At 33.9% G+C, this 21,437-nt stretch overlaps 1 protein-coding gene across 1 annotated transcript; it reads left to right on the plus strand.

Annotated features, from left to right (window-relative positions):
* Positions 1-2,524: 2,524 nt before the first annotated feature.
* LOC146137256 (carboxypeptidase D-like) lies at positions 2,525-19,818 on the plus strand. Its single transcript, XM_083393302.1, has 10 exons — positions 2,525-2,713; positions 3,575-3,667; positions 4,188-4,291; positions 5,064-5,162; positions 6,474-6,635; positions 10,705-10,843; positions 11,163-11,309; positions 12,086-12,225; positions 17,500-17,719; positions 17,998-19,818. Exons 1-10 carry the CDS (start codon positions 2,560-2,562, stop codon positions 18,111-18,113), a joined length of 1,374 nt encoding a protein of 457 aa, XP_083249428.1. The 5' UTR covers positions 2,525-2,559; the 3' UTR covers positions 18,114-19,818.
* Positions 19,819-21,437: the final 1,619 nt, after the last annotated feature.

Below are 21,437 nucleotides of genomic sequence, written 5' to 3' on the forward strand. Positions count from 1 at the left end.
GCCATAAAAAAGTATGTCTGCATTTAAAAAAAACATTTTTGCATCAGTAAGAGTTTTACACATTACAGTGTTGTTGAATTTACTTGATCAGCTGATCCTGATGTAATTTCCGCTGCATTTTTATTGAAAGTTCAACAAACCTTGTGACCAAATCAACTATTACCCTGCTATTGGTTTCACCAATGTATTGATTACAAGGTAAATAGAGTCCATTTTGGTTTCACAATCTTTAGAAATGTTTATTCCTACGACCGGAAAATCTAGAAAATAAAACTATAGCTAGTTTTTAAATCATATTCCCCAAATATTTGCACGTCCTTAACAATTTTAATGTATTGAAGAACTTGGTATGCAAAACTGCCATAAAACTATTTTTTTGATGCACAAATAATAAAATGGTAATTCAAACTTTTTTCCCAAATTTTAAAACATATTCTTAAGGCCCGTTTACACTACAGCTGCACTGAGCGCAGCTGAGCTGCAGTGGGCGTGAAATTATTTTCACTACAGCTGCAGTGAGCTGCGCTGGGCGTAAAAATTGCTCCAAAATGTAACGTTTTTCTATAACTGCTCTTGGCTTGAGTTTAGCAAAGCGTAACTTTAAGCTAGCTGCAGCTGCTGCACCGGGCTTGAGTTTAGCAAAGCGTGAAACGCTCGCCACAATAGAATTTAAATGCTAATTACGGTTTCTTCAGCTCAGTACAGCTGTAGTGTAAACGGGCCTTTATTATTAAAACAATACATATACAATATAGCTTCTCAACCTATGGGTCGCTGTTTGATTTGGTTGGGTCGCCGACCGCAGTAGTGACATGTTCATACTAATTAAGATTGGTTCTGAGCAAAATTTTTTTAAGGAAAGCAATACAAAGGTGGGAAGCAATACAAAGGTGGGAAGCAATACAAATATTGTCTTAGAACAGGGATCGGCCCGCGGGTCGGATCGGGCCTGCCGATGTAATTCATCCGGCCCTTCGCCTCTTTGACAAACTATAGACACGAGTCCATTTCAAATACTGTTTGAGCATTTTAACTAGGTAAGTGTTTTGGCTTATTTAAGTAAAATATTTTCAAGCTATAAAGGCGCCATGTATACCATACCTTAAATTATGACGTCACGTTGTGACGTAACTTGTTACAATATTTCTGAAAATGTCTACTCGTCACCTGAACACAAATCCTTGATCCGGCATTTCTACACAACAAGGCACATAAATTATATTTTATAAGTGGGGTCCGTTTTGCCCCGTTTAAAAATCCACAACAAAAGTTAATTTATTCATAAGGTATGCTTTTTTCAGTTTTTTTTTTTTTTTTTGCTTAGGAGTAACTTTCAATAAGACCTTTCAGTTGATACCCTATTCATCAAAAAATATTTTGTGAAACTCGTAATATAGCATTTATCCCTCAAGGGGTCCGTTTTGCCCCGCCTTCCCCTACCAAAAGAAAAAATCGCGCTCGCTACGCTCGCCAGGTGTGCCTTGGCTTACAAAGTCAAAAGTTAACAACTACTGAGCTTGATTAACTCTCGCGTTACCTCAAAGTAGTTTTATTACACTTTATTAGTAGGCTATGGATGACGCCGCGTGAAATCGAATTTTAAACCAAACAAACACTTTTTGTTCGCGCATTGTGCCAACACTTTATTACTGCCTCCTTAAATGTAATTAAACACGTTTTTTTGCAAAAAAGATGCAAGGCCCGCCTTAATCACAATTGTTCTAACATTTTAATAGTACAATTCTTAGTTAACATTTTGTGCGGCCCGCAGAAAACTTTTTGAGTTTGGTTTTGGCCCGCGACTACAAAAAGGTTGCCGACCCCTGTCTTAGAATAATTATTAAAATTTGAAATTCTTTATTGCTAATGCCTATTTTTTGTTCGCTTACAAGAAGCTAGTTTTTATTTCTTTTACAAGAAAAAAACCATTGGGTCGCCAAAGCTTAGTCGTCATACTTACGCCTAATATTTGGGTCGCCACGAAAAAAGGTTGAGAAGCACTGCAATATAGGCATTGAATAAATTTTTATTAACGTCGTTTCGCTACTGAAAATTTGCATCACAATTGTCGCGATTTCTTAGCCGTCAGGTAGCACTGAAGAGCATGTTTATAATTACCATGGAAAACGAAAAAAGATAGCGAAGGTTTTTGGTTTAAAGGCATGGATGTCGCGTATTTCTGAAGAGTTTTTGCGCTGGTCTAGAATCCTACTGTATTTTCGTCCAGGGATTTATATTGCCAACAATATTTGTGTTAGGGTGCGAGTTAGCGTTTGGGTGGGTTAAGTATTATTATGTTGTTTATTATCTTATATTTATATTTATTTCTTCTTTGAAATTTTTAATTTTGTTTGTTGTTTCGTAACTGTAAAAAAAAGTGGTAGGATTGTAGACCAGCGCCCGAGTTTTCCCTATATGCACTGTCTAACTTTGTATTAATTGTAAGACTGTAAAAAAATAAATAAAAATGGCTAATAAGTTATGATTTGTGTCTACAGATATACAATTTATTTATATATATATATACATCATTTGTGAATAAACTTACACGATAATACAATGAATTATGTAAATGCTTGGATGTTTTTGTTGCTCGCTGTAATACCAATCGTTGCATCAGAGATTGTCGTCGAAGATGGAATCACGTTAAACAAATATTACACACACAGTGAACTTGAACAAATATTGAAGGGCACCCATAAAGAATGTGAAAGTATGAAACTTGTTTAAATTTCTAAATTCTGACATTGGTCATGTTTTTGCTTAAATTGATTTTTGTCAGGAAAATTGTTTCTTTTTTATGGCTTAGTGTTAAAATATTTTGCTACTTAAAATAAACACAAAAAATCCAACCAAATATATATATTGTTTTATTTTTAGCTTCATACCTTGTTGCTTAAACTTCAAAATAGACTAAAACATATTTTACACTTAGATCTAGTGGAGCTTAATTTTATAGAATGTGTTTAAATTTCATTGACTAATTCTAAACATAATTTCTCTGCTATAACCTAAACAGATTTGATTTTTGTTTCTAATCATAAAGTTGAAAATTGAATTTAAAGTTTTTGTTAAACTTATGCAGATGTTAAAATTTTTGATAAATGTTGATATTTTTATATTGCTATCCTGTAAACAACATGAATGTTATGAGCATTGCACTGTTTGCTATTTACAATAAACTTGAAAAATTGTAGAAAGAATATCAAAGCCCGTACAGAAGTAGGTAGCATTTTGTGAATGCTTCTGTATAAAGTTAAGTTAATGGCTGAAGATTGTTGGTGAAAGAGGGCACTTGTGTATGTTATGCAAATGGATAAAGTGCTAGTAGAAATGTTCAAAATTTACTACTTACTTTTTTATGGGCTTTGATGTTTATTGTATATCTAACTAGTACTAAAACCTCCATACAATTTCTCAAGATTTATTCAAATCGTTAAAAAAATGCTCCCTACTTCTGTATAGGGTTTAAAAGTCATTTAACATATAACTAACCTCCAGGCATTATGCTCCAAACTTAAAAAAAATGTGTTAATAAATTTTGTGTGTATCAATACAATTCTTTCTGTTGCAGGCATTACTCATGTCAGATCGGTCGGAAAAAGTGAGCAAAACAGAGATCTGTGGGTAATTGTGTTTGCCAAGAACACATCGGCTCATCAACCAGGTAAACACTTAACATCAGCCATCAATATTTGCTCACTGTATCTTTCGCTTTACGACTCCTCAAATTCGTACACAGGCGCAGGAATCATAAATTATTTCATAAATTTCCCCAAAATATAAACTATTGTCTGCGCTTTTGGTTAAAATAATGCCACAAGACAATTTCATTGAGTATATGTAACAATTTCATTGAGTATATATATAAAAAAAATTTGTTTGGCTTGTATTTTTAGAGATTGTTTCAACCTTAAAAAAACACTTGGTCTGCATCTTAAGGCATTGTCAACTTTATACTATATTGATACAAACTGTTTAACAAAACACATAAATTATATATCGCTGGAGTTTTAAACTGAAAGCATTTATTTTTGGACCATATATTTAATTTTTTTTTATAAAATCAAGAGGAATTTTTAAGCTGTTTTCAAAAATGTCCAGGATACAATGCAACTGTGCCTATTTTTATATATATATACCACAGAGTATTAGCAAGCCGTTTATTTTCCCACTTTATCGCACAGGTGTTCCTGATTTCAAATATGTTGGCAACATGCATGGCAACGAGGCAGTTGGGAACGCAATCCTCATCAACTTTGTGCAGTATTTGTGCAAGCGCTACAATCAGGTATACGAATTAGGTTAAATTTTATTTATTAGTTATTGTACTGTAAAATGTTAGGTAACCAATCAAATCAGAATGTCGAGTGTAGCTTATTTATAATTGTTGGTCACAAAGGCATCTTTATCTGCATTGTTTTACTTAAGGGTATAAAAATATGTAACCTATTAATACAGTAACTGAAGGATCAATTTATATAGCATCAATTTTATTTTTTTAAATGGTTCCAAGAGATTTTACTTATTTTTGTAGGGAAAAACAAAATATATGAAATGACACTCTGCATTTTAAATTTTAAATTATATTAAGTTAAAAAAAATTGGATTAGAAAAAAAATAAATTAAAAAAAAGCCTTCACAGAATTTACTTAACCTTACATTGTAAAGGCTTGCTGGTCTTGTTTAAACAGTAACTCCTGTTAAACACACTTAGGCGTCACCTAAAAGTCACTGTCTGCAAATAACAATTTTAAACTAGTTATTAAATTTAGTATAGGTTTTCCACAACCATTACTAGAAATTATGTTTTTCCAGTTTTGACCTTACATTGTTTTTATGTTACAACCTGTATTTATGGTTCTTGTCATATTTAAGCAAGTGTGTGCCTTTGGTATTTCGATAAACATTTTCACCTTGTATTAATCCTAAATCAAAACTGAATATTAGAATTAGGAATCTGTTTTTTTGTGCATAACATTTATTTTATACTTGTTTGGAGGCACACAGATTCATCAATTTCAACAGACGATTGATTTAGTAATTTCTATTATTTTTTGCAGGGCGACCAAGAAATTGTGCGGTTGGTTGATAACGTTGCCATCCATATTATGCCAACGATGAATCCAGATGGTTACGCGAAGGCTCTGCATACTGATATGGTATGACTGTGGACTTTGCTAACTAACATTTGATTTTGTATAGTTGAGATTCATAAAAAGTAAATAATAATTTTTGTTGCAGAATGATGTGTCTTTTAAAAGTGACACAATTTATTTAATTTAATATAACAAATGTTTTGAGTTACATTGAAATCAATTAAACTTAGTTTGTTATTATATGGCAAAGATTCTTAAATTAATCGTAAATAATGTAATTTTTAACATTTTGTTGTTTCAATTCCGTGAAATTCTTATTCTTTTAAAATTTTCTTCTGTAACAGATTGAAATGGGGCAAATTTGATAGGCTGCCATTTATAAGAGCTTTCCATTAAATATTCAGTAGCGTGGTTCGTTTGACATTTGGGACTGTGCATTGTCATCCATTGTGGTAATATGCATGACATTTTCAAGCTGTTGCCTTTATCTTCAAAAGGTGCAAAATCAATAACAGTATGTTCGTTTCTATGCAATTCGTCCTGCATTAAAGTGTGTGCATTGTTTTTTAATCTTGTTTTTTAAAATCCAAGTAAATTATATGAAAAAAAAGTTTTTTTTAAAGCTTTAATGAAGAATGTGAAGGTAGAAAAGCACAATTAATCTGTAAACTTAAAACTTAAATAGAGCATAGTTGGAATCTTGTTTTTCTGTACACATTCTATTTGCTATTTAAGAAAATTGAATTTGCCTTCAAATCATGAGGCTGATATGTTAAAAAATCAATGTTTAAATAGCTGTGTAAATCTCTACCATCAGCGTGTGCCTTGTGTTGAAAAGAGTTTAATGTTTTAATTAAACCACATTCCATACTTGTTAAATACAATCAGACTTTGCGCAGCTATTCATCAGGTGTGAATCATATCCTTTTTTAAAGCTTAGGCTTTTTAAATTGCAATACACTGTATTGACTGCAACGTTTTACCGTTTTTGCAGTTAGTGCTTCAAAAATAACTATCTGTGAAAATTCTAAAAGGTTGAAAAATTGACTTCCTGGTTTCAATAGTTTAAAAGACATGGTTTCATTTTGTAAAATTTAGCTTCCTATTATATTCAAATTTAGATTTTTCTAATGATTAACATTAATAAAACTATATTGTAGTAAAAATAAAAGTGTAAACTATTTAAAAAAAAAAAAAAAAGATTTAAAAAAAATATTCTGAGTTCTGACTATTTTATACACTTGTTTTAAATAAAAATCCAATTTACATATAAATTTATATATTTCAAATCAACTTTTAGGGTAGATTTTCACACCATGCAAATATATAACAAATGTGTTATATTAGTTTTAAACATACTTATTAAAATTTCAGGGTAATTATCCTAAAAATTACATCATTGGACGAAACAACGCGAACAACGTTGACCTGAACCGCAACTTTCCTGACTTCGACAGGATCGCGTGTACCACGAAGGAGACAAGCCACCTTGCTTTCAACCGAGAATATGTCAGACGAGCGTCGCAAGGCCTTAATGTAAGTATTTTTTATTTAGACGACTAGTCACTAAAACAACGCCTTTAAAACTAATTTTTCAAATATCTGAATATACTGTTACTGTAATATACTGTTACTTTTAACTGTGCTTAAATACCACAGACCATTTCGCCAGGGCCCTCTTACATAAATGTCCTGTAAATAAACGATATATAAAGTTTTTCGGGTGACATTAAGTTTTTCTGGTGTGTATAACATTTCAAAAAAAAATAATTAAAAAAAAATCCATGCCAAGTGGAATACGGACTGAGCTCCTTCAAAACAACGTTACTTGGTTACTTGGTCACTAAAATCGACCCGTACATCAATATTTTTCGTGTTGCGTTATGGACACTGCATTGTTATTATAAACCGCAGTTAATTTAACTTTTGTAGCATTAAGCAATGGGGATTTTACGTTCTATTAAAATTAGTAATGTCCTATAAAGTGCGTCTAATGTTGCTGAATTTGGTAAGAAAGTTGGCATTTCTTGTTTTTATCTTTATAATTTGCTGCAACTTTTGCTAGCAATATTTATTTTTATGATGAAAGCCAATATGTACTTTTCTACATATTTGTATTCTAGAATAATAGGTTTCGAATCTAGAATAACGAACCCTAATATATTTTTATTAAATGATCTAACCTTGGTTTTGTTTGGGGAAGGGATTAATCTTAATTTACCCCACAGGGCCCACAATCACAGCAATAAATAGCCCAAACAATTTGCTAACATGTACACATTGTAATAAAAAAATCTCCCATATGTTTAACATTCTTAACAACAGTCATAACCTCGCTGAATATTAGCCTAAAGTTGACCTTAAGTAACCCTATAGCGCATTTTGTGGACGGCCAGCACGTTTTACAATGTAATGTTACTTTTGCAACGCATTTAGGGAAATTGCAAACTCCGCCAAACTCCCCACCTGACATTACACGTTAGCCGCTCGCCCAATAACGCTTGATTGACACTTAATTATTAGACGAAAGTTATCGCGAAACGCAAAGTAATTGATTGCCTGAAAAAACGCTGACACTGCACTACCAGGTTACATTTAAAGCAAGCACTGTAAATTGGTCGCTGCAGCGACAGGCCAACTTACCACACGCGTTTGTACAATTAGGCGCAACAATCGACGGTAAAACATTAAATTATATCGGTTCCAATTACCCGAAATAAACGGCAGAATTGGATTCGAATCCCATCTGGATTCGAATCCAAGGATTCGATATTCTACTTTGAGCATCCCTTGGGTCGCAACCCAAAATTGTGTTGCCGTTTTTATTGAAATTGATTCTCAACATGTTATATAATACTTGGAGTTGGTTCTGAGTAAGATTTAAAACATGAATTGTGGAGGCAATACAAAGACATAAACTCATATCAATTAAATCCGAACTCGCTTTTCAAAAACTTGATTGAAGAGTATTTAATCGCTAAACTTTATCTGTTGTTCTTACTACCAGTGTTTAAGTCAACGCGAAGGTTTAGAAATACTTCTTTAGAGGTAAAAATTACACTGTTTTACCCCCCCCCCTAAAATTGTAAAAAATCAGTAAAAATCCTTAAAAAATCAAGAATATGCAATAAATCGCCGTCATAAAACTCGCATCACCGTAATTTTCTGCAATAAAAAATGGCGGACAATTTGCGCATCGGAATGACAATGGGTCGTTGTTTGAACGCCTCCAACGTGTCGTGCTCGTTATTATCGATCCAAGCGTCAACATTGTGGTGCGTCTTGATATAGGAGCCCCTCGATGTTCATTCTGCGGTCTGCGGAACACCACAGATGCCAGCTGTGGGCTGTTTGGACTCTGGCGCCTTGATAAATAACGTCTCCCCATAAGCACATACGGTTTGAGATAGGGAATAAGGGTTCCTTCTGAGAAATTTCCGTACTAGGTAAATTGTTTTTAAGATGCTGCACAGCCTTGAATGGATTAAAAATTTTACGAAATTATAGAATTAGGTATAAGATTATATAGGTACACTTATGCACGGGAGCAGATACGGTTTGAGACAGGAAAATGTTCCCCCTGAGAAATTTTCGTACTAGGTAAGGTAATTTTTGGATGCCACAAAAAAAAAATGTGGGGATATTGAATGTATTGTTTTACTTTAAACTTAAAATAGATAAATTACCTTTTGAATAGGTAGTTTATTTGCGCATTTTATCTAAATTGTTGTTGTTTTTTTGTATAAAAATAAATCACAAAAAAAGAGTACAAGAGGGCCGCTAACCAATTTTTTTTAATGAGAAATATTCGGGAGACGCCGTGCATTTCGAATAACTCTGCATATATTTATGGGGCATTGCGTTATTTCTATCTGCAATTGTGGAGTTTTTCTCGGAAAATTCGCGCAATTTATCTGCAGTGAATTTAATTTTGGTTGCCTATCTCGAATGGCTTTCGGCTATAGTAGATTCCTGCAGTCCAATACACGCAAAACTGAAAAAAAGCAACACTTTTGCCCAACCTTTAAACAATAAAGTAATTTTATGATAAAAAAAGTATATGCGACAACTTGGGAACAAAGGGCGATAGTTATATGAATCCATTATATTTTATTTGTATGTTTTAACAAATGCAATCTATTTTGCGTGTTCTGTAAAGCCGAACGCTCAGCAATGGTCAAGCGTTCGGGATAACTGACAAAAATAACTGGTGTGCATTTTAATGAAAATATAAAACTAAAAAATAAATAAATCAGATTCATTCCAGCATAAAAAAAAATTTTCGACTTTTATTTTCTCCCGAGGTTGTTTTAAGCCCGTGTTTCTTAACATTTTTTTAGTCGCGAACCAAAATCAAAGAGTAAGGACAACAGCCAAGCTTTGACGAAACCATTCTCTATACGTTTTACAAGCGAATAAAACATAAGAAATCAGCAAAATCACTACAAGTTTTAATTACCACAGGGGTCCTAAAACTGGGGGCCATGGGCCCTTTGGGGATCCGTGAACTATTTTTAGGAGGTCCATGAAGGCCAAATTGAAATATTAGTGCATATTTGGAATATAATAAATTTTCCCCCAAAAAAGAGTTTAATTAAAAATAAAGCGTTTTAGTTTTACTTCATCATCACCATACTTTTGAAAGTCTATTTGTATTGTGACGTCAATATTTTTTATGACGTAATTTTTGACCATTTCTTACCGTTGTCCACACGCAGCAAAAAATAAATTTAGGGGTCTACGGTAAAAATAGTTTTAGAACCACTGAATTACCATGAGTCATGCCTTCGTATTACTTCAGAAGGACAAATATTTCTCAGACCCAGTTTGAACAAATTAAACCAAGCGAACTACCATCCAAATTATACTGAGACCCGTGGGTTAAGAAACACTGTTTTGAACCGTCTACGTATCCCCAGTATACTACTGACAACCCGTATTCGTATAATGGCCTTAAACTCTTAGATCAGGGATTCTTAAACTTTTTTTACCGCGGACCCCTAAAATTTTCTTTCATCTCGCGTGGACCACTGTAGGCAAACAAATTTACAAAAATGACGTCATAAATTGACGACACAGTACAAATAGACTTCATAAATTTGCTGATTTTGGTTCAAAATTGTGAAAGTGAAATTGAGTCTAAATACATTCAGTACAAAACCGTTTTATTTTTAATTAAATTGATTTCTTTGTTAAACTGATTACTTCTTAAACAAACACTGCTATTTCGATTAGACCTTCATGGACCGCCTAAAACTAGTTCACGGACCCCCAAGGGGTCCATGGACCCCAGTTTAAGAACCCCTGCCTTAGATCCTGTCAAATCTAATCATGTGAGCTATAACAGTAGGCGACCCAACCAAATCAAAAGCCAGTTGATTAAAGGTTGGTTAAAAAGCACTGTTTTAAACCATCTCTGCACCTCTAGTATACGTCTTGACTAGTAATCGCTTAAAATCAGTTGGTCTTGTCAAATTAAACCAGGTGAGCTGTCGGATCGTGACTTTGTTGAATTTATTAAATAGAGGCTCAGATGGATTTTGTCTAGTTTGGGAGAAACGTGGATATTTTCCACCTGTCGCCTAATGCCCTGCCACCTTCTCAGATTCAAAAGGAGACGATCGTGATGATGGAATGGATGATGTCGAACTACTTCGTTGCTTCGGCCAATTTCCACGGGGGAGATCTGGTGTCCAACTACCCGTACGATGAAGCTTGTGGAAGGAAATCTGGCATCTACAACGGTTTGTTGACTGTTTTAATTAGACATACTGGTGCCAAGTGTTCCGTCTTAAATCTCAAACTAATAAAAATGGTAAAACTTGGAACATTATGGCTGGATGTTGTAATTAGAGGTAGAATTAAATATCATAGCCCATACAGAAAGGCAGCATTTTGAACGTTTAGAAGAAATCCTAATTGAATATTAATCTGATGTTTGCATCTGATTTGTTTTGTAGAGTATCCGTTTTTTTACTAGTTTTATAGTTTTAATTTTTTGTGTTCTATTACGCCACAGCATGTGACATCATTTACCCTTTGTTGTGTTCTATTACGTCACAGCTTGTCCGGATGACGCAATATTCAGGCAGTTAGCTCATGCGTACAGCAACGGTAATGACCACATGAAGGACTCTAAAGGCTGCTCTGATGAAGACAACTTCGTAAATGGTATCACCAACGGGGCAAACTGGTACAGCATCGGTGGAGGTAATTTGGCCGCCATTTTGTGTCAAAGTTCGCTTTTTTTGGATTACGATTTAGACAGCGGTTTGTATTTCAAAGTGTATTAATGTTAGTGTCTTTCGCAGGCTGAGGTTGCCGATTTTTTACCATTTAAAATAAATTTAATTTAAGGTATTTTACTTTCTGAATGCCGGCATAATGAAGAAGAAAAAAATCAGTTATCTGCAAGTATGTTTGGCTGATTTTTAGTTTCTCATCCTTAGTGATTTCTGTGTTTCTAAAACTGATTAAGATAGAGAAGGATGTTAATTTCCTTTAATGCAAATAATAAACGAAAAATATGTTAAGAATAATCTCTTTACCAGGCCTAATTTACACGGAAATCGACCTGACTCTACTTGTTGTGAAACGCACTCTTCCCTGTATGTTATTTATAGCATTTCGTTACTTTCGCTTCACATTTTACTTCTGGCGTCATTTTGAGGACCAATTAATCATTTAAAACAGACCTGAGTAAACTGTTGTATGCCGAGCAATTAAATCTGGCCCACGGCTTCAGTGAGATTAACGTTGATGTTGTTTTAAATTCGGTCTTAAGAGAAGATTCCAAGATTATGTAACTATGAAGCCTGTATGTAATAACAAAATTGCAAGCAATTTAAGAAAAATATACCCAAAAAATTCGGGCTCGCTTTGCTCGCCAGGTGCGCCGCAAGTTTTAAATGTCTTAAGGTGCGCCCTGAAGTAACAAAAAAGGTTCAAGCAGCACTGCCCTCAACAGTTGGTTATTTTCTTGGCAGGAATGCAGGATTTCAACTACCTTGCCACCAACTGTTTCGAGATCACTGTCGAGATGGGATGCGAAAAATTCCCCGACCCAAGTTTTCTTCCAAGGCTTTGGAATGAGAATAAGCAAGCCCTCATCAATTACGCACAACAGGTGATTATGGGAGCCTTATAGTGACCTTGGGATGCTAACTTATAAATATTTATAGCAGCAAACCTGGGCTAACTGGTCTCGCGATTTTTCAGAGCATGTGGCTTGTTTTGCTATAAAGCAGTGCTTTTTAAACTGGGCTCGCGGATCCATAGGGGATTTTTCATTTTCTGTTCAACAATTTCATTTTCTTTTTGGCAATTATTTTTTTATTTTTACTTTATAAGCGATAGATATATTATTATTATTATTATTATTATTATTATTATTATTATTATTCGAGAATATATTTCCAAATGAGCTTCATTCATGTATAATAAATCTTTGTAGCTTGTGCACAGTAAGTATAGTGAGTATTAAAATTATATTATGAGTAAGAAGTTTCGCATTTTTAAATAATAAATGGGCCCGCCATTATTTTAAGGAAGGTAAGCGCTCGGCATGTGCGCCGAACTTTCAAAATTCATGGGCGTTTTTTCCAACCAGTGCAAAAATGATTAATAAACACACAAATAACGTTACAACGCATAGATAACAGATTTTGCGTTTTTGCACGAATTAACTGAATCAAACCATTTAGCATAGTGTAGCTTACAGCGCCGTTAGGCTGAAAGGTTGAATTAAAATGGGCAAAACGTGATATTAAATAAAAAAGTGTATTTACATTTAATTAATATTACAATTTGGGGATTGATGTCCTCTAAAGTCTAACCTATATGTGGTAATTCAGGAAAGTTTTTGAACAATTCAGGTGAAATAAGACTGTGCTACAAGAATTAATTTTGCACAACAATTGCGCGCGTAACTTGGTCAAATTTTTTTTTTTTTTTTTTTTTACGTTCGGCGCCAATTGTGGTATGCATAGTAAAAATGTTTGATAACCATTGCTATAGAGTAATATTCAAATTTGTAGAGAGGTGCGACTTCATTCAAAAACCGTTTTTTATCACCTTGTTCTCCAATGACTTGTTAAAATAGTTCAGAGGTCAATAATTTGTGGCTTTAAATACGCCCGATTGAATCCTCGAGATGATCGCGCTTCGTAATTATGAGCGCATCTAATCTTCTTTGGTTGGATCGATAAATGCGAATGAATCGGTGCGTTAAGTTGATTGAAAAGCGGCTTTTTTGTCGAGGAGAAAGGGGAATTCACTTCTATATTTAAAACCTCGAAAAATAGAAACTGACAAGTGGCAACGTTGGCAAATGGTATTTTTAAGTTAGAATTATCTGACCTGATGAAGCACGGTTGTGCGAAAGCTCTTCAATATTAAATACAATTAGTCAAAAGTGCCACTTATTTTTAGTTTTATTGACGAAATAAAAAGAAACAAATACTGGGGGGATTCTAGCAAAGTGCCTAATCTTTGGCAACTAAGCTTGAAACTTTTCCAACACCAAGAAATTTTTAAGCATTTTTTTTTCTGACCTGATGGAGCAAGGTTGTGCGAAAGCTCAACAGTGAAATACAATTTATCAACACTGCCACTTGTTTTCAGTTTTTAAAAAAGGACACATACGCCTATAACCAAGAACGAAAACTATAGCTACCGACAAAATTAGTCACAGCAGGAAATGCGGCGTTTTGATCAAAGCTCCGTGTTTGGATCAAATTAAAAAAAGCCATAATGTGAAAAATTCGGCGCGCTTTTTTAGTAAAAAACGTTAAAAAGTGCAAAGTCAAAACTATAGGTTAACCAAGTAAAAAAATAAACCTAGTTTCTCAAGTAAATTGAAACCATGGACTATCGAAATCTAAGTATTGGTCAGACATTTTGATTTTATATAAAAATAGCAATAATTGTACTTTGTAGGGTTGTACGGACATTAGGGAAATAAAATAATCTAACTCTTACGTGTTTATTTAACATTAAAAAACTATTATCAATTGCTAAATATGCCAGTTGTTGATTTTAACATTTTTTATCCCTAAATATAGGGTTAGGTTTGTTAAAAAGTTTTTGCATCTCGAGACATATCCAATGATGTAATGGTTTGCGTGTTTTTGTTTTTCACTAACATAACAGATAAAAAATACTTTCACAGGCCTGATATATTAAAATATGTTTTTGTCTTTTAGAATCTAAATTTAAGAAAAATATCAGCCCTTATATCTAAAGTTTTTCAAGCCACTCTTTGTGCTATTAAAATTTCAACTATTTATCAAAGATAAATTAAACGTCCAACATAGGCTGCACCTAGAGGTACTTTATAGATTTCTTGATTTATTCCTCATTAAGATGACCTTATCTCTATCTACGTCACCCAAATGCGTCGAGAATAATCAATAATTTACACTTTTGGCCTGCAATGTATCACACTGTCTCGTTCTAACGATGTATGGCTCCCTAGGGCTTGTGTCGGAATTAGAAAAAGCGACGAATCGTCAGTTGCGTCTGCATTACCAAGTGTTGTAAACTAATCATTTTGAAATAACTTAAGTCCAAGTCAAGTATTTTATGAAATCACGTAAGTATAAGTAAGTCTTTTCAAATAATACACAAAAACGTCATAGTTAGAGCAAGTCTATTCAAAGTTAAGTCCTTGTAACTATTAAAACAAGTGAACTCGTCCGATTAAGAGCCATAACTCTACTAAAAAACAACAAAAACGCAACAAGCTAGTTGTTTGAAGGGCACAAATTAAGATAAATAACCCAGTTCTGCAAAACAAAATGCAATAAAAACACTTCATCGTTTTTCACTGTCTCGTTCTAACGAAGTATGCCTCATTTCCTCCCTTGGGCTGTCGGTGTCGGAATTAGAAAATACCACTGAATCGTCAGTTGCGCTTGCCTTTAACCCAAGTGTTGTAAACAAGTCATTTCAAATAACTTAAATCCCAAACACTGACTGTTAAGTCATTTGTTCCGAAAGACCTTGCTTCAAGTCATTAGAAAAATTTAACTTAAATGCACTTAAGCTAAGTCATTGATTTAATTCATTATAACACTGCTGTAACCCCACGGATGTACAAGCCATACTTAAGGAAACTGGTCATATGTTGGCCCACCATTTTGTGCTTTTAGATCGCGTCTTTAAAACTTCATTCGTTCATGAATAACAAGTTTAAGTTTTTTCTCGTAATACCAATGTTTTCGACCTTTTTTCAGGTTAGAAACCATTGGTTAGGATCACAAATCATGGCGGAAATTCTTATATTAATTCGCTATCGGATCGGCACCGATACCACCCTAGTATCGGACGAGTAACGATATTACCACTTGGCATCGGGCATTTGCTCCGATCCGTGCATTGCTGTATATTTAGAACAGGTCATCGAGCGTCTCATAGGGTCAATGCGGTGTTAGTGACCATTTAAAATCATCCAAAAACCCCGAATACCGTGTCACATTACCACAACCTATACACGACATTTCTCCTGACCCAAATAACTCGCAAAGTCATCAAGCAAATCGTTTCCCTCTTCTTATCTTATCTAAACCCTCCAAATCCTCTCTTTTCGTCGAATTTAACCGGATTCATCAATTCAAACGCCTCCTATGACTCTTACCGACCATATCGATCAAATCAGAACCACACTATGACGTCACAATCCTTTGTATCATTCAAATGCCAGACTGCGGCTGTGGTTTAAAATCTGTTCCCTTTGATTCGATTTTACATGGAAATGTGCGTCGTTAAAATCGCTTTGAATGGAAATTGTGGTCTGTTGGGAGCGCCAGATGCCCTTTATCACGTAACAATGCGGTAACAAATGCAGTTAAATTGGAATCACAGAAGGCTGTTTGTACGCCGGTCGATTGTGTTTCCGATTGTTTTGGAATTTTCAGTAAAATAAAATAATTCATATCATCATAAAATAAGCCAGTTTATAAAATATTGGGTTAACTTTAGGTAATATTTGTAGTTTAATGTGTAATACCTTTTTAATTCGCCAGTATGCAACATTCCCTCTTAAGGCAAAACAGTTAGGGTTAACAGATAAATATTTTTTTACAGTTGGAAACGAAAAAAAATTACATTTTTTGATTCTGTTCTATATATGTTTTTTTCGTGGAAAAATAGTTTCCTGATATTGTTTTCCTATTAAAAGTACATTACTGAGAGATGAACAATTCGCCATATCGCCGATTTTTTAATATTTTTTTTTGAGTTCTAAACTCTAAATTAACGTAATAGAGAAAACATCTTAAAATATGTAAGTTTTATTTACGTAGTCCATTAATTTCACCAGCAGATGCCTTTGAAGGGAGTTTAAAAACTAGAGCGCAATCGCAGTTCACCAAGGTTGCATTGTTTAAATTTCCCCACCGCGTACTTCCTTTTTGACGTCACAAACGAATAAATAATTCATGCGACGTAACAATGCTTCTGTTCTGGATCGATAAAAAGAATCCGACAATTAGCCTTGGCTATGCGCGTCATAGAAAATCGAAAACAAGTCTTTGGCAAATTAATTTGGACCCGAAAAAAGAGGTTAATGAACTGGCCTTGTTTGTATTTTTGGAATTTTTATGCATAAGTAGTTTTATTTTATTATGTTGACTTTGATTAAGTTGAAAATGAATAAAGAGTTATTCAAAACGTTTAAAATGATACCTACTTCTGTATGGGCTTTCATATATTCTTACCACGTCTTACTACGACCTCAACCATTATGCTCCAAAGTATTCTTTTGTTTTTGTTTTATTAAAGGAAACTGTTATTTATAACCAACCGATGTCAAACATCTCTAGGAGTTTAAAAACCCGAGTAAAACCAGGATCAGGCATTTTTTAAAGAAATAAATATTTTATAGGCTAAGTAAAGTACATATGCTACATTCCTTTAAAAAAAACTGATCCTGGTTTCACTCTGTTTTTTAAACTTTGAGTTTTATTATTTATGTACGCGTCAGCGGAACAGCGATCGACAAGCAGAAACCTGCTGCCAATGGTTTGAAATCCCTAAAGTTACCCCATGTACTGACGCCATAAACACAATTATTCTTAAAACCTAGTGCGTAATTTGCAGCTGATCGAACGAGAAAAATTGCATTTATTTGGTTTAAATTGACAAAACGTTTAATATAAAAGTGTGCTTGGCCATTAGGCACATATTTGGCTCAAAAAATCGGCATTTGTAGATTAAATTGTAGGAATGTCGTCTTAGGGCTGAATAGATTTTAGTTACTGGTGCGAAGTTTAGCAATATTACCTCAATAATACACTACAACTTGGCATTACCCGATACAGTATTTTTAAACATCCCTAGTTTAAACATATTTGAAATTAAAACAAAGAAACAAACGATTTATATTGTTACGTCATAACAGGCGACGTGCGGAGTGAAGGGTTTCGTCACAGAGGAAGGTTCGGGTCGGGGAATTCCCGGGGCCCGCATCATTGTTAAGGAGGTGGATCATCCGGTCCTCACGGCCCCCGACGGGGACTTTTGGCGCCTTCTGGCTCCGGGGAAGTACCACATTCGGGTCAGCGCCCTCGGATTCGAAGACTCGGCCCCACAAAGAGTGGTGGTTCCCCATTGCGACCCATGTAAGTATAAGTGGGTAACAAACATGATATTTATTTTGTGGGGTCCTCCATTTTTGGTTCTAGCCCCATGAAACTGGAGATTTTCGGGAAAAAGTTTTTTTTGTTTTTGTTAGCATTATTGCTTATTTTTTTTTCTAATACAGTGAAACGCGTAAAAAAACGAGAACAACTGCTTTATTATTTTATTGTTTTCCAAACTGGTCTGCTACATACATGTATAATAATAATCTATGAAAAATATGTTTGGTTTGTCAACTTGACTTATTTTTCGTCGCTAGATTCTGCAGTGAGGCTTGATTTTGTTTTGCGAAAACATTCGCTGAAAGAAGCTTCAGAAGAAACCCAAGAAACTCTAGAATTGCTTAAGGACGTCCTCGAATCCATCAACTCTTAAGTAAACCGACCAATCAGCGACCGACTTTGAGTAGACCGACCAATCAGCGACCGACTCTAATTTAACCGACCAATCAGCGCACCTGGTTCCAATAGGTTACCGCTCATGTCACAAGCAAACTAGTAGGCTGGCAAAGGTAGTCATGTGCTGTGCGGTAGTTAAATAAATGTGTACTTGCATGAAACCCCGTATAGAAGTGTTCCAACCCATTGATCGCCGTTTAATTTGGTTAAGCCGCTTACTGTAGTCGTTTTTATGGTTCGATTGAGATTTGTTCTTCTAAGAACAAAGTTCTAAATATTTGAACAATTGCGGAATAATTCGACAAAAAGCTCAAATTATTAAAATTCGATCTTATTATTGCTAATGTCTTACTTGTGTTTCGTTCACTTCAAGCCTACAAAAAGATTAGTGAAACATTTTTTTATACTTACTGCGAAAAGGTTGAGAAACGCTGATGTAAAGGTTCGCGAAGCAAAGTGAAATCATATTTTTTTTTTTGCATTTTTTAATATTTGTACATAAATGCCGTGCTGGATTAGTGCAATAAAATTTAGTGAAAAAAATATTTAAAACAAACCTTAATGAAGCATGCTGCTGCTATCCATGGCATCGATAATTCTCGAAAAACGTGATATTTGCACCTTTTTTGAAAGCAATATAATGAAATGCAGTTTTAGAATTGTTTTTTTGCCGTACTATAGACCAAGCCGTAAACTATATTTCCCTGTAATTTTCCTAAAAAATCGAATTCCGTTTAAAACTTTTTTTGTGCTAATATATTTTTCTATCGGTGCAGTGATTGTTAATTTTTTGTAAGGCGTATAGTTGCCGAAAAAATGTTAACGCTTTTCTCAATTTAAAAAAGTGTTTTTTTACGTTTTGACCATAGTTCGTTATATTTGATATATTGTTGTTGTATTTAAAACAAAATGTTTTAAATGGTGTTTTAAAAAATAGAATTTTGATTCTTGTTGCATTTAAGATTAATGAATAACCACGTCTTCGCTGTTAATTGAACTAATAATGGTCGTTGGAGTTTTTTCAGTTATCCAAAATTGGGAACGTTGTAATGAAATAACAGTTTTCTTTTTTTTGTTTTCCTATCTGGTTATGTGGTGTGTATTTTTTTCCAGTGTATTTTACTATAATTTTAAAGGTATTATTGGGCTCGCTGTTTAATTCCACTGCGTTATTTTTAACCTATGTTTTAAAACTTCTGTATTTGTCTTTAAGTTCATAACAATTTCTTCAAAGTGAATTTTTTGTTCCTTTCTGTTTTTCTTTACAAAAGGTGACTAAACAAAAATCAACCTCGTTAAGTTTTACTTCTAACACTCAAATTAGCGCCATTTCTACATTACATTGAATCGTGTATTTCCATGCAAAGCCTAATTGTAACTTGTTACGTCAATTCTCGAATGGCAAAGCTACACATTTTGACGTCACAATTGTTATTTGCACAGTGTTTAGTGTCGTTTTTGTCCGATTTAAATTGCATTGAGATTAGACCTAAACATGCTTTGCTGATTTTTCTTGCAACTTCTGTTTTTTAATATTGTTTTTGAAACCTCTTTGAACGCAATAAAGTGTTAAAATGTCCATTCGTTCGAACATTTTGTCGAAATATGTAAAAATGAATACAAAAAAATGCAGTGAAATATTCATTTTACAGTATTTTTTTTAATGTTGCAAAATTTATCTACCCTGCATTATAAGATATAGAGTTTACCAAAAGTGAATTGCTAAGTTCGTTTTGTTTGCTAAATTCTTGATATTTGTGTTTCTGTACAAAACAAAAATAAATTGTGTATTATTTTGAATAACCACGATTTTAGTGTACAAACCCCTATGTTTGGGTGTTGGAATATTTTGGTGTTTGTCATAATATTCAAGTGTTTTTGTGTCAACTCGATCAGTAACTACAACGTTTTTAAGCTCGTTGAATCCATTGCGCCGCTAGTGTATAGTTTTTTATTAATTTATTTCCTCTAGAGGCGCTCGTGCTGTATTCACTAACCTCGAAAAAAAAACGTTGTTGAATAGCTTGAAATGAAATAACACGACCATATTAGCTCAAAATAATTTTCCTATACCGCAACCTTAGAGCAAAAAAAAATCATTTTATCCTGACAAAAACACAAATAGATAAACTACTATTTTTTATATCTAATTTAGGTTCTTACTTTTCTACAGTACGTTTCCGACTGAGCGTATTATATTGCGTTGTGCTGAGATCATCAATGGAAATTAAGCGCTGGTTGGAAATATACAATAATCGCAGCAGATTGTAAAGTGTAGCTGTAGACTATTATTAGCGGAATAAACCAAACGCGTTTTAATTAAAGAAAGGTCATATAATTTACAGGTTTAAAATCAACCTACAGTGTAATAATTTGAATAGTTGGACCCTATTGACTGAAAAGGCATAAAAATGTCAATGGTAATTTAAACACATCTAGTTACCAAGCAAAAACATGACTCTAATTCATCACAAGCTTACAGCACGTTAGGCCTATCCCCTTTTTCGATTGAAGGATATGGCTTATTAATATATTGCCCTATTGCATCAGATAAAATAATTGAATTATGGTTTTGGAAGGAAATTGCCCATCAGTATTCAGTATCTACAAACTATGTGATTAATAAAAGTATGATTCGAAAACATCATTTTTAATCGTTTGTTTCGCAACAAACGCATGCTTTTGAAATTTCTGTGACGCGAAAGAGACAGGAAAATATGATAGTTTTTTGGTAAACTCCTTATAAAATTGTTAAGCAAAATATCCGCAATAATAGAATCCAAATCATGCAAGTATCTATTGTACAAACGACTTTGTGCCAGCCACTGATCTCTATGAAACATAGAGATCAGTGGTGCTAGCGCATTTACAATAACTTTGAAGGCAAAAAATTGCTAAATGACTTAAATGGTATCCTTATCAACTGATACAAAGTTTTGGGTTGCATAGGAAAAGCGAAAAGACTATAAAAAAAGCGAAAAAGTAGGTCATTTTATTTAGACTTTCGTTCGTTTGAGTTATGTCCGTATGTGAAAAATAGTTGTTATTATTAGGTGGGACATTTTGGATTTAGTTTAACAGCGTTATTAACTTCTTTTTCGTAGGTATAGGTTACTTCGTAAGTCTTAAACAAACTAACCGAACTAGTCATTCAGTTAAGGGTATTGATGTAAGACAGGCTAGAAAACATCTATAGCCTTGTTGTACAGTATACACGTACGTATGTATGCATCTCTCGTTGATTTTTGTAGGTATACATTGATAAATTTAGATTTAACACACAAAACAAGCCTTCGTTAGC

Source organism: Ascidiella aspersa, chromosome 7, assembly GCF_963924565.1.
Source record: "Ascidiella aspersa chromosome 7, kaAscAspe10.2, whole genome shotgun sequence".
Classification (NCBI taxonomy): domain Eukaryota; kingdom Metazoa; phylum Chordata; class Ascidiacea; order Phlebobranchia; family Ascidiidae; genus Ascidiella; species Ascidiella aspersa.

What these genes read in the sequence shown, in the direction of transcription:
- LOC146137256 (XM_083393302.1), top strand. Translation starts at nt 2,560, where the DNA reads ATGAATTATGTAAATGCTTGGATGTTTTTGTTGCTCGCTGTAATACCA. An exon ending in AGGCTCTGCATACTGATATG is followed by an intron (nt 5,163 to 6,473) that starts GTATGACTGTGG and finishes TTAAAATTTCAG; the next exon opens with GGTAATTATCCTAAAAATTA. An exon ending in GAGCGTCGCAAGGCCTTAAT is followed by an intron (nt 6,636 to 10,704) that starts GTAAGTATTTTT and finishes CCACCTTCTCAG; the next exon opens with ATTCAAAAGGAGACGATCGT.